At 50.4% G+C, this 13205-nt stretch overlaps 6 protein-coding genes across 6 annotated transcripts; 1 reads left to right on the plus strand and 5 right to left on the minus strand.

Moving 5' to 3' along the window:
• Positions 1-73: 73 nt before the first annotated feature.
• HETIRDRAFT_458625 (uncharacterized protein) lies at positions 74-4426 on the minus strand. Its single transcript, XM_009547083.1, has 26 exons — positions 4347-4426; positions 4196-4290; positions 4006-4132; positions 3800-3948; positions 3625-3737; positions 3297-3572; positions 3188-3234; positions 3106-3136; positions 2834-3041; positions 2591-2771; positions 2522-2534; positions 2392-2470; positions 2189-2336; positions 2102-2129; positions 2007-2049; positions 1801-1953; positions 1695-1744; positions 1348-1644; positions 1204-1283; positions 993-1144; positions 822-918; positions 720-747; positions 604-655; positions 470-542; positions 344-417; positions 74-284 (listed from the first exon to the last, which is right to left on the minus strand). The coding sequence occupies exons 1-26, from the start codon at positions 4409-4411 to the stop codon at positions 193-195; spliced, it is 2751 nt and encodes a 916-aa protein (XP_009545378.1). The 5' UTR covers positions 4412-4426; the 3' UTR covers positions 74-192.
• Positions 4427-5642: 1216 nt separating this feature from the next.
• Positions 5643-6843, minus strand: HETIRDRAFT_315249 (uncharacterized protein; the record flags this gene model as incomplete). Its single annotated transcript, XM_009547084.1, has 3 exons — positions 5643-5855; positions 5964-6503; positions 6556-6843. The coding sequence occupies 3 exons, from the start codon at positions 6841-6843 to the stop codon at positions 5643-5645; spliced, it is 1041 nt and encodes a 346-aa protein (XP_009545379.1).
• A 1499-nt stretch (positions 6844-8342) lies between these two features.
• HETIRDRAFT_315009 (uncharacterized protein) lies at positions 8343-9542 on the minus strand (the record flags this gene model as incomplete). Its single annotated transcript, XM_009547085.1, has 1 exon — positions 8343-9542. The coding sequence occupies one exon, from the start codon at positions 9540-9542 to the stop codon at positions 8343-8345; it is 1200 nt and encodes a 399-aa protein (XP_009545380.1).
• Positions 9543-9883: 341 nt separating this feature from the next.
• HETIRDRAFT_458627 (uncharacterized protein) lies at positions 9884-11089 on the plus strand (the record flags this gene model as incomplete). The annotated part of the gene is made up of 7 exons (XM_009547086.1): positions 9884-9897; positions 9950-10024; positions 10081-10153; positions 10226-10413; positions 10466-10648; positions 10719-10848; positions 10920-11089. Coding segments are annotated over exons 2-7 (747 nt in total), but the record flags the coding sequence as incomplete, so codon positions are not given.
• Positions 11090-11491: 402 nt separating this feature from the next.
• Positions 11492-11820, minus strand: HETIRDRAFT_409047 (uncharacterized protein). The gene has a single exon (XM_009547087.1). It carries the CDS (start codon positions 11713-11715, stop codon positions 11512-11514), a length of 204 nt encoding a protein of 67 aa, XP_009545382.1. The 5' UTR covers positions 11716-11820; the 3' UTR covers positions 11492-11511.
• Positions 11821-12547: 727 nt separating this feature from the next.
• Positions 12548-12952, minus strand: HETIRDRAFT_163506 (uncharacterized protein; the record flags this gene model as incomplete). The annotated part of the gene is made up of 3 exons (XM_009547088.1): positions 12548-12640; positions 12700-12888; positions 12950-12952. The coding sequence occupies 3 exons, from the start codon at positions 12950-12952 to the stop codon at positions 12548-12550; spliced, it is 285 nt and encodes a 94-aa protein (XP_009545383.1).
• Between the last annotated feature and the right edge of the window lie 253 nt (positions 12953-13205).

Genomic DNA, 13205 nt, shown 5'->3' on the forward strand with positions numbered 1-13205 from the left:
CATACTGTTTGGCGGACGATTTTCTAGTTCATCTGTCTATGCGTGTCTGTGTTATTAGTTGACACTCGTGGTTGTTGGTGTACACCATATATATTGTTGGCTGTGCAGTGTTTGGGACACAAGAGAGACAAATACAACAAGACAGAGTGCCTCGCAATGACATGTTATAGAGTGAGCTACATAGATACAACCCTATAGTTTTGCTTTCAGAGCTTTGCCGGAGTCTACAAGTGTCGCCGCAGCCGCGGCCAGGACAGTAGTCCCGCGCTCCTTGACCTTGGTCTCTGGAGCAGATTGTAGTATGAGGAAGTCGCCCGTTAAGACAAGACAATAGGTAACTTACGGAAGATGACCTTGCCGCCCTCTTTCCACATCTCGGTGATGAGGGTCTCGCCCGGATAGACGACGCCGGCGAACCTGCCGAATCATTCGACTGCGCACTCAAGAACAGAATAACGGAGATGCGTACCGGACTTTGATGTCTTTGAATTCACCGAAGGTCTTCAGGACATGCTTCCCCGAAATGCCCAAGAAGCAGAGGCCTGGCACAACGTGGGCAATTGAGCGAATAAACAAAAAATAACTCAAACACTCGTGGCTTACCATGGAGAATGGGCTTATCAAATCCTCCTACTGCAGCGAACTCGGGCAAGATCTACACAAAATAGGAAAGTTGTCAAGTTACCTCGCAATTCATGCAGCTCAAGATTGATGCGCACGTGTAATGGATTGGAATCCCCGCTAAGGCTAGAAAGGGATTGATGGCAATGAGTAACGGCTGTGCGGCAAGCTCGGATAGTAACTCAAAGCATTCAACCTACCGATAGAGAGCGGCCTGTGAAGGCACGGTCTGCTCCTCAACGACAGCATCAGGTTGTCTCTTGGGGGGCGTGTTGGCAGCAGAAGCAGGGCCGCGATCTTCATAGGCGCATCATAAAAATCACCCCAAATCAATGATACAAATCCTCATGGTAGACGTGACTGCTGCCTACCTTTGCCATTACGTTTACCCCCAAACCCTCCGGCACCACGGATAAAAACGGTCGACTGGTTCTCAAAGATGACCTTGCCCGTATGTTTGTCCTTGGTTTCCACAATGGATGTCACGGCTGCTGCCTTGCCCTTGTCCAGAACCTCAAAGAGTCTGATAAGACCTCGGCCGGTCAGCTTGTCGCCCGGTAGGATAATTTTGGAGACACAAACCTTGCTTCACTCACGAGTTCGCCACTTGTAGGTATAGGTGCCTTAATGGAGAGGTATTGCTCTCCGTGAAGTAATTTTGCCTGCACGATGCAACACGCATCAGTCATGTTCTGGGGGAAGAAAAATGACACCGAGTGAACGTACAGGGTTGAAATTCGGCAACCAGTCCAAAGGCAGGCCTCCACTGGCCAGAAACTGGGGAATTACACCGAAGGTTGGAAGGGCCGAGAACTGGTCATGACCTTCATAGGTCCATTGGAGCTCCTTCTCGGTCGCTCCAATCCCAAGATTGTATAGGATGACATCACGCTCCGTAAAATTGTACTCAACAAGCTCAGGCACAGCTTTCTTCGCCTCCTTGACGATGTCGGCGTCCTCGGGGTCAGCATAGGGGCCATCCTCCGATGAATCTGCACCCTCATTTCCGAAGTTCGCCATGATCTATTGAACACGGTGAGTGCATGCCACAACGGTGATTAACACCGACTCACCTGCTCCATGCCTTCCTGCGTTGAAGTAGGATGTGTTGCACGGCCGTCATCTTCGCACACCTAAGTCAGCTAAACTAGACATGGTCGATAGACTGTTGGAGTTCACCGAAGTTCGTGATCACACTCCATTTGGCGAGAACATCTTCTGGAGTGAATGGCTTCTTAACGGGGAACCCGTGACCTCCGGCTTGTTGCCAGCGAGTCTGTGCAGCCCAACCCCCAGAAATTTCAAACAGAGAGCCTGTGGTTTCCTCATTATCTGTAGTCTTCAAGTTAGTTATCGTCTCATTTGAAGTGGCGTGATGAAAATACCTGAGCTAGTCAGATACCCGACGACAGGAGCCACGAAATCCGGCTGGATGCTTATGAGAACTTTGTCTAAAAAAGAGATCAGAAGATTGACAGACCTTGAATGCGTCAACCATCTCTTTGGGCCTGGTGTATAGCTACGTCAATCCTGTGATCGGGGATAATAACGGGATTCAGGCGCATACCAGATCGTCATCGTCATTGCAGTGCCCGCGGAAGGAGCAATGGTGTTGGCCAGAATATTATACTTCTTGCCCTCAATGGCCAACGTCTTTGTGAGACCAAGAATGGCGGCTTTTGCCGTTGAATAGTTTGCTTGTCCGAAATTACCGTCTAGTGAAGCTTATGAGTCGAATGACATTAGAGTAATCATATTGAGATGCCTTACAGATGCCAACACCTGAGGCCGTCGTAACAATGCGGCCGTACTTCTGCTTTTGGAAGATTGGCCATACAGCCTTGGCGCACTGTGAACCCAGTTAGTACATCTCTCACGATGAGAAGCCCCTCGGACGCACTTTGTAAGTTCCTCTATTTGAAAGATAAATTATTTATTGCTGTTCAAAAAAGAGAACCCGCGAACGTACCTTAGGTGAACTGCGATGACTGCGTCCCATTCGGGTTCAGTCATCGCAGTGAATGACTTGTCGCGCAAGATGCCAGCATTCGCGACTAAAATGTGCACTCCGCCAAATGTATCGAGAGCCGCCTTGACCAAAGCATCGCCGTCCTCTGCTGAACAAACAGCAGTAACAGCCCTACCGCCAGCTATACATTTAAAGGGATGGAGAGTCAATACAACAGCACAAGCAATTCCCGGTACAATTTACCTTGCTTAATTTCATCGACAACGGATTGTGCACCCTTCTCACTGACATCGTTGACCACAACATTAGCGCCGAGACGAGCGTACATCAAGGCGTATGCCCGGCCAAGGCCGGCACCGGCACCAGTGATGATGGCCGTTTTGCCATCGAATCGGACCTCCGGCGATGCTTGAGTATTGGCTGGCTGACTCTTTGCTTGCTCAAGTTTTGACTTCAATCAAAACGACAAGTATCAGCGATTGAAGAACAAGGTTGAATCGAATAATTCTGCGTACCACAATGTCTGTGTCTGCCATGCTCTCTGGGCTACAAACCGAATTAGCAAAGCCTGGAAGAGAAAAGGCTCGAACATCTTACTGGTCAGCGTTGGTGAAGTCGGTGAGGTCTCTCCACCGTTGTTTGACCTGAAGTTAAGCATCGGCGACCATGATAAGTTCCACAGCACCTCCCAAAAACGAGCACCTACCGCTGATGGTGTGAATGATGCATCCGTCTTGAATATAGCGCCTTTGCTACGTTCCCAGCGAATCTCGGAAACATATCCAGCACCAACGACAAAGACTTTGCCGCTAGATTCTGGACCCTCCGGATGCGTGACGGCAACAACAAATGGGGCAACAAAGTCAGGCTGTGGTGATACTGTCAATGCCATAAGCTTTTGAGTCATTTTACGTTGACTTGCCTTGAGATTGGCGAGCATTTCGGGAGGCATGATGGTCTCGGTCATGGCGGACGCAGCCATCTATGAAATATCAATGTCATATTTGGAACCGATGCTTGGACGTGTGACGCACAGGTGCAATTGCCGTTGCCTTGATGTTGTACTTCGCACCCTCTCGTGCAAGGGTTTTTGTGAAAGAGATGAGACCCATCTTTGCGGCACTGTAGTTGGCCTGCCCGAAGTTCCCTAGACGCCGGATAGAAATTTATCAACATATGTATTTCGTTTGTCACGGAAAATAAGCGCACCGAACAAACCGGCGGCGCTGGCAGTGTTCACTATACGTCCAAACTTCTGCTTGCGGAAGATGGGCCAGGCAGCTTTCGTGCACGCGAAGGCACCCTTCAGGTGCACTTCCTGAATCTGGTCCCACTCTTTGTCCGACATATTTTTGAACCTGACACAACCATAAGCACGCTGATTGTCATCAGTCCGCTCGCACTCGAGCACTCACCCCTTATCCCGAAGAATACCAGCATTGTTGATGAGAATAGTGACGCTGCCAAAGGCGTCCACTGCTGTCTTGATGACTGCGACACCGTCTGTTGCCGACGAGCTGTTTACGACAGCACTCCCGCCAGCTATAGCGAATGCACAACATAACGATGAGCAATCTGGCGCCTGGAGTTCAGATGGCTACGCACCAGCTTTGATTTCGTCGACGACCTTTTGAGCCGCTGCCTGATTGAAATCATTGACAACCACGTTGGCGCCTCGAGAGGCGAAGAGAAGAGAATAGCTAGTACCATCGTCTAGTATCAGGCGCGTCCCGTTCAGCATCGAAACGGTACTCACGCCTTCCCTAAACCGCCGCCAGCCCCAGTCACAACAACAGTGTGGCCCTTGAATGATAGAGACATGTCGAGAAATCTGGCTGGGGTAGATATAAGTGGATGAAGACAAAGTGCCAGTGCGCGTCTTAAAGCTGGGGCTGGCGGGAGTAACTTGACCGAAGCATGTGAATGGGCATCGGCGTGATTGCTGGGCGCTTTACCCCAGAAGATAACGTCAGCGGAATGTGTCATCGAGGGACAGGCAAGTGTGCGTGAGCGTTCCGGCTACATCACTCTAAACTTGGGGTTAACGAGAGGGAAAAAATGCACAGAAAGACATTCACTGGATTGTCATGTCGGCACGCTGGTAAGAAACGGACTCAAGTGGTAAGTGACGAGTCATCCAAGGCTCTGCAACACGTATACGTGATGCGACCGCGTCGACCGCGTCGTAGCACGATCGGTCCGACCTCCATATACAGTACATCACACCGACATGTCCGCTCGAGCACCATACCTCCAAGAGAAATCAACGTGATCGCAATAAATAAATGGAGTGGACGATGCGGCGCACTGCGCGGTTGTATCTACACCACACCGCCAGTAGTACGTACATACCCAACAGCGGCGACGGCATGCTTGCAGTACTGAGCCACTAGAAGGTGCAGAACTAAGAGAGGTTATACAGACATTTTGAATGTAAAGTCAAGTGGACGATGCACAGGTGAGGGAGAACAATGATGGAACCAATAACACAAAACGAGAAGAGGGCAAATCAAGGGGGAGGATTCAAGTCAATCGTGAGCACGTAAACGCGGCGTAGATGGGAGGACGGGAGTGAGATAGATGAAGGAGGGTGCAGAGAGAACAGTCGTCACAGTCCATAGACATAATCATGTCGGATATGTAACAAAGATGTTCAAAGGCCCCCGCACGATGGATGAATGCGAAAAAGACTGTGCAGGATGATCGACTTTAAAGGTGTTTGAGGGATTGCAAATACGAGACGAGATGGCCAGAAAAGGAAGAAAGAAGAGAGATGGAGTGTTGCACGTGGATCCGACAGCAAGGAGAGCGAATGACAGACATAGAGGGGTAAAACTGGCATAGAGACATGTAGACATCGTGGGAGTGGACATTGATGATGAAGTGGGTGATAATCAAACACTTGAGATCAACTGTGAGAAACTGAAACATGATGAAATAGATGGGACAGGAGACGATTGGAGAGACGTGAAAAAAAGTGTAGGATTGAGGAAAAGGCGCAGAAATGGAGTGATGTCAGACACAATGCAAAAAGGTATCAGGTTGATGCTCGTTACGCGAACACCATGCCCTCGCCCTCGGTGGGGATCTGAGATCGCGCCCATTCCACCGCGTAGCCGGATGCCTTGAAAAACTTTTTGCTCCCGTATTTCTTGCATATATAGAGTGTCTCAAAGTTGGGCTCCGTAAGCTTGTCGATCAAAAGGTTATGCCCCGGGATCAGCTGCTCCTCTGTGTACCCAGAATAGAAAACGAAAGCATCATTCTAAATAATAGGGGCATTAGTGTGAGTGTCACGTGATGGTTGAAAGACGAAAACGTGTTGCTGGTGTGGTATAAAACAGTCTTGGCCAGCTAGAAACAACGAACTTACCCAGTCCCCTCCCAACATCTGCCGCGCAGTGTACATCCCGATGGCGGCAATCAAGCTCGGCTTCACCCTCAAAAATCGGTGATCCAGCAGTGTAATCTCAGTGAGGAACTTGCTCAACGTCCGTGTCTGGATGTCGTAGTCGTCAGCCTTACTGATTTTCCGCATCCAGCTGTACGGGGAGCAGTAATGTGAGACTTTGAACTCTATCGTTTGCAGAACGATTCGTTCGCCCTTGAGAATCTCCTCCCTCGTGTACCCATTGCCAGTCATATAGGAGAACTCGTCGACGGAGGGTGCGAGAATTTCCTCGTATTTGGAAGCAATGAGCATTGCGGTGACGCCAACGAGCTGAAGCTTGACGAGTGAAACGACGCGGTGAGTAAGGAAACGGTCCACAATGTTGACAGCTATCCATAACGTCTCGGGGAGCATGTGGTACCGGAGGTGAACCTGCTGTATCCAGTCGACAAGGGTCTGACGCATTCCCCAGTTAACCTCGCCTTGCGATGACATATAATCAGGGTTCGGCATGATATCCTCCTATATGGGACCGTTCAGCCGCACCCCAGGTAATATCAAGAGCGAAACTGACCTCTAGCTCACTCATGTACTCAAAGATGTCTTCCGAGTATTCCGACACCATCGTCTCATCGATCTGGCCTTCAATATCCTCCTCAAACGTGGCCCGTATTTGGTCCACTTCCATTTGATATCTGGCAGCATGACCAGGCGATACGTCCGGCCAAGCATAAACAACGTCGCCATTAGACGCCATAAGTCCTGCAGCCTCCTCCTCCTCCTCCTCGTCATCCTCGCTGTCGGTGACACCGATCATGCCTTCCACCTCATCCTCGCCCACGAGGAGGTTCTTGTTAGCCATATGCGTGGAAGAGATTCGAGCTTCCTCAACTCCCATGCCGAGTTGTTCGACATCATCCTCTTCAAGGGTAATAACGATGGGAGGTGCAGTATGCTGAGACAATGGACGGGATGGGCGAGAAGGAAGTTGTGTAGGTTTCAGAGTACGCGAGGTAGGGCGCGAATTATTAGTCTGTACGGGGCCGTCATCTACACGGCCTGGACCAAGAGGCACCCGCTGAGGACCGGTGGCCGCTGCGAGGGAAGAAGACCGACTACGCTTCAAACCTGCGTCCGCCGTTTCCTTCTCCTTGCCATTCAGCTTCAAGTTCGTGTCCTACGATACGAGAATCATTAATTTGGACCGAAGGACTCAGATGGTGAAATGAAAACACACCTTGCGATTGACAGCGGTTGTTGTTACCTCACCCAAGGCGGGGCGTTGAGGTCCATTCTTAACAGCGTTAACGACAGATTGACCGATGCGGGACATGCCAGCGACGGTGATGCTTGCATTCTGTTTTAACCTGCTCGTTGCATTCTCATCACCATTGATCTTTGGGCGTTGTGGGCCAGTCCGGTTTCGCAATGGAAGCTAATGGCAAAAGGCAGAAGTAGCCGTATTAGTATGCGTGGCACCCCCCAATCCGATACAAGACAAAGGCTTACACGGTGTGCCATTTGAGCGTGGAGAACGATCGAAGGTATATACTATGTAGGTTGAAGGTGAGCAGAAACTGAGACAACGGAGAAGGAAGTCTGGAGCGTGTCCTGTAGGAGGAAGAGGTAGAAGATGAGAATGAAAAGAAGAACAAAGACCTCTTGTTTTGAAGACTCAAAGATCGTCCACGGCGGGGCGGGAATGACGAACAGGCGAAGAAACTGACAAGGAATGGGTCGTAGAGAGTCAGGGAGGGAATTGCGAACTGAACCACCTTTTCCTCAAACGCGAACCAGCCACGTGACACCGCATCAATAGATTCAAACAACGCGTCCACGTCGACGACGATGACGTACTTGCCCTCCTAAACGGGCACACCGGTCTGCGTCGCTTCCAACGTGGTAAGACCGCAGCGCACGTAAATAAAAGGTGTATACGGACAATACGCCCTTATTGTATCCTAGCTACGTACCGTACCCAAAGCATACTTTCGACTATCAAAAGTATACAGTATATGCAAGCAATGTATGTCGTTCAGATGCCTGATATAGGACAGACTGGTGGGTTGGTTCAAGGCGCCTCTGCAACTTCGGCGTGATAGTCTCGAGACCGCATGGGACATGACAAGGCTGCAGATGTGCTTGCACCAGAAGACAGGCTAGGATTGCGAGGGGCCCGATGCACGATCAGCGAAGGCAGTGACGTGTGCAAGCCAACTCCAGCAGGCACTTCGTTCGATCAGGATCAACACAAATCGGATTTTTGGTCAACAGGAAGTTGCAGAACAAATTTTCAATCAGCATGCGAAGCAACGGGGACAAAATAAAGAATGTCACGAACTTCGCGAGACTTGCCAGGCTCTAAGACTGCCGAGAATCACTTCGGTATCCAAGTGTCCCGGCCTTCCCAAACACCCTAGCCGACCCTTGACTCATCATTCCAAGTCCCGCTCTAGGAGCAAGCGCTGCGACTTCTAGGGGTTCGATGAGTCTGCACCTCTCGTCTTCGATATCGACGCTCGGCAGTCCTAAAGCGGTACCAGGCTGCCAGCCCTGCTTCGAAAGTAATTGATGGCCTACGTTCGTGGCAGTAAGCGGTGCGGGATGCGTTGGATGGGGTGTAGAAGGTGCAGAGGTCGTGGTGATGACATTCTGCCGGAATGGGCTAACGGTTGGCGAAGCAGGAGAGGTAGACGGAAGACCTGGGCTATCGGGTGCGGAAGAGGAATGGAGCGCCCTTCGACGCGCTGAGCGATCCACATATTGTATCCTGCTTGCTGTGATAGCCTCTAGTTGCGAATCCGAATCGGAAGGCCGACTGAGGAGGCCTCGTTTGAGTAACATCAAGGCTTTCCTAGCATCTGCTGCCTTATCCTCTCTAGGCTCTATTTCTCGTTTGCGCTTCCCTGCTACGGGCGCCTCCTCTCCCTCTCTACTCTTCAAGTTGAAAACAGGTATCTCGTCGCCTACCTGTTCGGCAGAAGCTGAACACCCGTCGCAAGGTAATCTGTCAGGATGCAGGTGCACTTGAAAGGTTGTGCTGCCAATGGTAAGTCTATCCAGATGCCTCAGCCGTCGAGGAACGCTCGCCATGCGGGGCATTGACAGCCTACCACCTTTCCGGTCTGACTCATGGCCGGAAAAATCTGACGGCTTCGGCCCAATTATTCCCTCAGGAGCAATGGACTTGACGAAAGTCCCGTGCTTTGATCCCATGTCTACGGCAGCCCATTCTGCCCGATCCGCATCCCAGAAGACTGTGGCATGCAACTTGGATACTTCCATCTCTTTCAAACGGATACGAGGAGTATCAGTAGCAGGGGGAGCTATATCTCTGCCGAACTGAACCTCAGCGTAGTTGTCCAAGATAGCAAGACGTTGTTTCTTCGGTAAAATAGCACTTTGATGGACGAGCAGACGGAGGATAGGTATATAGGTAGATGAATTTCGTGGCTGGCGAGACTCGTTGTCGTCGCCCGGCCATTCGTATTGTGGGTGATACTCCTCTTCCTGGGGTTGAGAAGCGCCTGAGATTTCTCCGTCCTCGACAGCGGAGCTCATCACAGGCTGTCTGTCAACCGTGCGCCCGAAATTCTGAGAAGATATCTGCAGAATATTCTGTCAATGGGATGCACATATATGAGCTGAATTTAATTCGATGAATATACTTCACTTGGAAGGACACAGGCCCGCGAGTTGAACGGAGCAAGAAAGCAGGAATTTGCAATTGCGGCATTCGATCCCGGCTCCATGTGACCTGTGACTCGCTGCCCAACCAAGACGTGAGTACGAGTACACCCTGGCGGCGGACTACACAAACATCAAACCTAACACTCCAGTTGCAGGACGCCAAAGATCCAAGCATCTCTTAAACTACCCATTTTGATACTGAATTTCGATGGAGTATCTGTCAGAGGTGAGCCGCGAAGCTGCACAAACCTAGAACAAGCGGACTGAAATAAAAACAGACACACTCGAAGCTGTTGCTTTCTAAAGAATGGCTTGTGAAAGTTGACAATGAAAATTCTGTTCCGTACCTCATGGTATGCAGCTTTCGCCTCTCTCTACATGATGATTCAACCTGAAATCGCCTCAGTAGAAGTTCTATACGTCACAAGACGATGTCTCCTGCGCCCTCATGATTACAGATACAAAGAGTGTATGGGCTGAAGGTACGTTATTGGAGTTTTTGCGGCGCTAAGTTTATGTATGCGACCCTCTAAACTCCTGTTCTCATGTGGCAGTCCTGTCCAGTAATCAAATCTCTCGGCGGTGGCACGACGTGAATTTGAACTCGGCTCCCCCTTACTCTACGAAGCAAACAGACGGAGATCAAGAATGGAGAAAGCAAGTTCTCCAGCTCCTCTCGGACGGACATACCTTTGGTGGCATGGATGAACTCTCGTTTGAAGTTGCGGACACATACTATTCAGTAATGTTCACTTCTTCCCCTTCCAGGCCAGGTACTCATTGATTCATGATAGGATTTTGCTTTTGAATTACAAGGGGATACGTTCAGGTGGCGATGGGAAACTTTTCTTCTCGGTCCCAGGCTTTCTGCAGAAATACTGTCGCAACATCTCATCTTCCCACTTATCAGCACAGTCCATCTAGCCTTCACCTCTGTCGATCCCGTCAGCAAGTTGTCTGACTCAGATCTCGAGAAGGTATGGTCCACGATCTAGTCTGTTCCTCCATCGGCTGACTTGAAGGTCTGGCCTTATGATCCCGTCATAGGCCGTAGACAAAGTCGGTCGTACCGCCCGCCGCACTCTGGGCACACATACTCGAAACGTTATGGGACGGCCCCGCGTCTCTACTACGTTACGTCGCATGACAGCGCTACTCAACTTTGATTTAAGTCTCCGTGCGTAGTTCATTCATCTGTCATGTTAGCCGCGAACGTCCCCGCGGAACTGATCACGAGCCGGAATACAGCGTCTATCGTATCGGATGCGGAAAATCCAAAGCTTGATGCTCTATCGCCGCCAAACGAACCTCGATTACTGCCCAAGCCCGTCATTCCGCGGTCCATGACGCTACAACAAGTTCAGATCCGAGGGAACTCTACTGATCCTGAGAGTAAAGGACAGGGGTCCAGTCCATCCGTATGTCGTCATGTGCCTCTCTTGATACCATGATCAATTCTAACTTTATCAGTGAACCGATCAAGGTGAAACCAATACTTGTTGACGGAGACAAGGAGCTAAAAAACCAGACTCGACCTGGAAACCGGTCCCAGAGCCAGAGCCAGAGCCAGAGCCAGCAACGTGCTCAACCCCGAGCAGATGACAGCTCTGGAACAGAAACAGAAACAGACGACGATATGGGTTCACCATCGGTACCTGCTCATGCTCCGGCAGTTGAGCCGACTTCCATCAAAGGCAAGGCAAAAGCTTCTCCTAAGTCATCCAGTCCCAATATCCAGCCAGAGCGTGCTAGCCCCGTCCCATATGAGCAGAAGTCTAGTAATACCTCTGGAGGCGGTGCAAAGAGCCACCCAAGCTCCACATTGTCTAAGATTGCCTCGTCAGACTCGGATATACCACCACGTCCGCAAAAGAAGGTGCGGCCTGCTCCTTCCTCTTCCGGTGGCGAGGATAGCGATGCAGCCCCGAAGCGTCCTGCCGGTAAACGCGGGACAAGGCAGCCCATTCAGCGAGGACGGCGTTTTTGAAACGTTTACATGATCGAATGTTGCGCCCGGTCCCGGCCGCTCTTCGATACCGATCATATTCGTGGTGCACTGTAGTGCACACGCTTTTTCGAATTTGTCTGGCGAATGTACATATTCTCCGCGTCTGGGTTCGCTTGGCAAGTCGACGACAGTGTGCTGTTTAGCTTGTGAAGGCTTTCAACGGGGCGGAAGACCTCGTGACAACATGTCATACCCCACGCGACAGCATTCAGAGACTGCCACATGATGTTGACTTCCCCGTTCAAGGCAGTCAAGTGTCGACAGTAGTCTTCAATAGTTCTTCAAGCTTCAATGCGTCATCGTTCGTCGTACCTGTTTCGGACCTTCGGTGATCAGCATGTTCTGATTCTTGTCTCGGGCATTACGAAGTATGATAGTCTCCGAAAGAAGTCCTTGACTTAACTCACAGTGATATGACAAGAGACAAGGATAGGCGTATGCAATGGGGACATGGCCCCTGTTGTAATTAATCCTTCTCAAGATAAGTGAAGCTCTTCGACGGCCGGAGTCCGAATACCAAATTGCACATGAACGTTCTTGGGCATCCCGGACTGTAAGAGCAAATATGGTTTCAGAGATGCAGTGCGAGACGGCAAATGCCTGAGTCCTATGATGTTCCGGAGATGCTTCCTCGTCGTCATGTTCACACACTGAGATGTATGCTCGAGGTGTTGATACTAAAAATAATACATCATTACAAGACGAGGGTGATATGCAAGTGAACGCTTTGCAAGACAGACTCTCTGAAACAGCGATAGCGACAGCGATGACAGCGGATATGGATAAGCATAGTGTGAGCGCAGGCATTACGGGAGGTGGCAGGCAGCATGGTCGTCGGCGAGAGTAAACGGAGAAACAGCAACCCGCGCTAACGTCGTCGGCCTCGATCGAAGCCTGCTTCTTTGCAGTCATCACATGGTTCCTGGAAAAGGTTGAGCACTCTGCGGTCATCGTACATGACCTAGCATGCAAGGCGATGTGAGATACTAAGACATGAAGTGGCCAACAAAAAATACACACTCTGTGGCACATGCACGTTCGAGCAGTTTTGTGCATGTGTGCAGCACTGAAAGCGCAATGAGGCGAGTTACAGTCGGTCGTGTTGCCCGTCGAGTATAAACGAACGTAGTGCTGTAGAAGCGGATGAGCGACAATCGAGAAACGATGGAAACGACATCTACTCCGCATCCTCTGTATTGATTTCCGAAGCTGGGGAAATTATGTTCAGGTCAAGGCTAAGTACTCGTACATCATAAGGAAACATGCATACCATTCCTCCTTGCACATCGTCTCAGATGCCAGTGAGTAGTTGGTTGCAGTGGCAATGATGTGTCAAAGAAGTGATAAGAAAGCACGAGGATGGGAGGGAAGCAAGGAGCGAGCGGGGAAATGATGATTCAGATGGCGCTGGAGAGATGGACGTCCCGCGTGCTTATATAGGCCAGTGAGAGCCGGGCTAGTGCGAAGATATCAGGTTCTGTATCAGCGCCGCTTTCCGACAATTCCCTGCGGCGGACAAAAGTGAG

The sequence above is a fragment of the Heterobasidion irregulare genome, assembly GCF_000320585.1.
Source record: "Heterobasidion irregulare TC 32-1 unplaced genomic scaffold scaffold_04, whole genome shotgun sequence".
NCBI lineage: Eukaryota > Fungi > Basidiomycota > Agaricomycetes > Russulales > Bondarzewiaceae > Heterobasidion > Heterobasidion irregulare.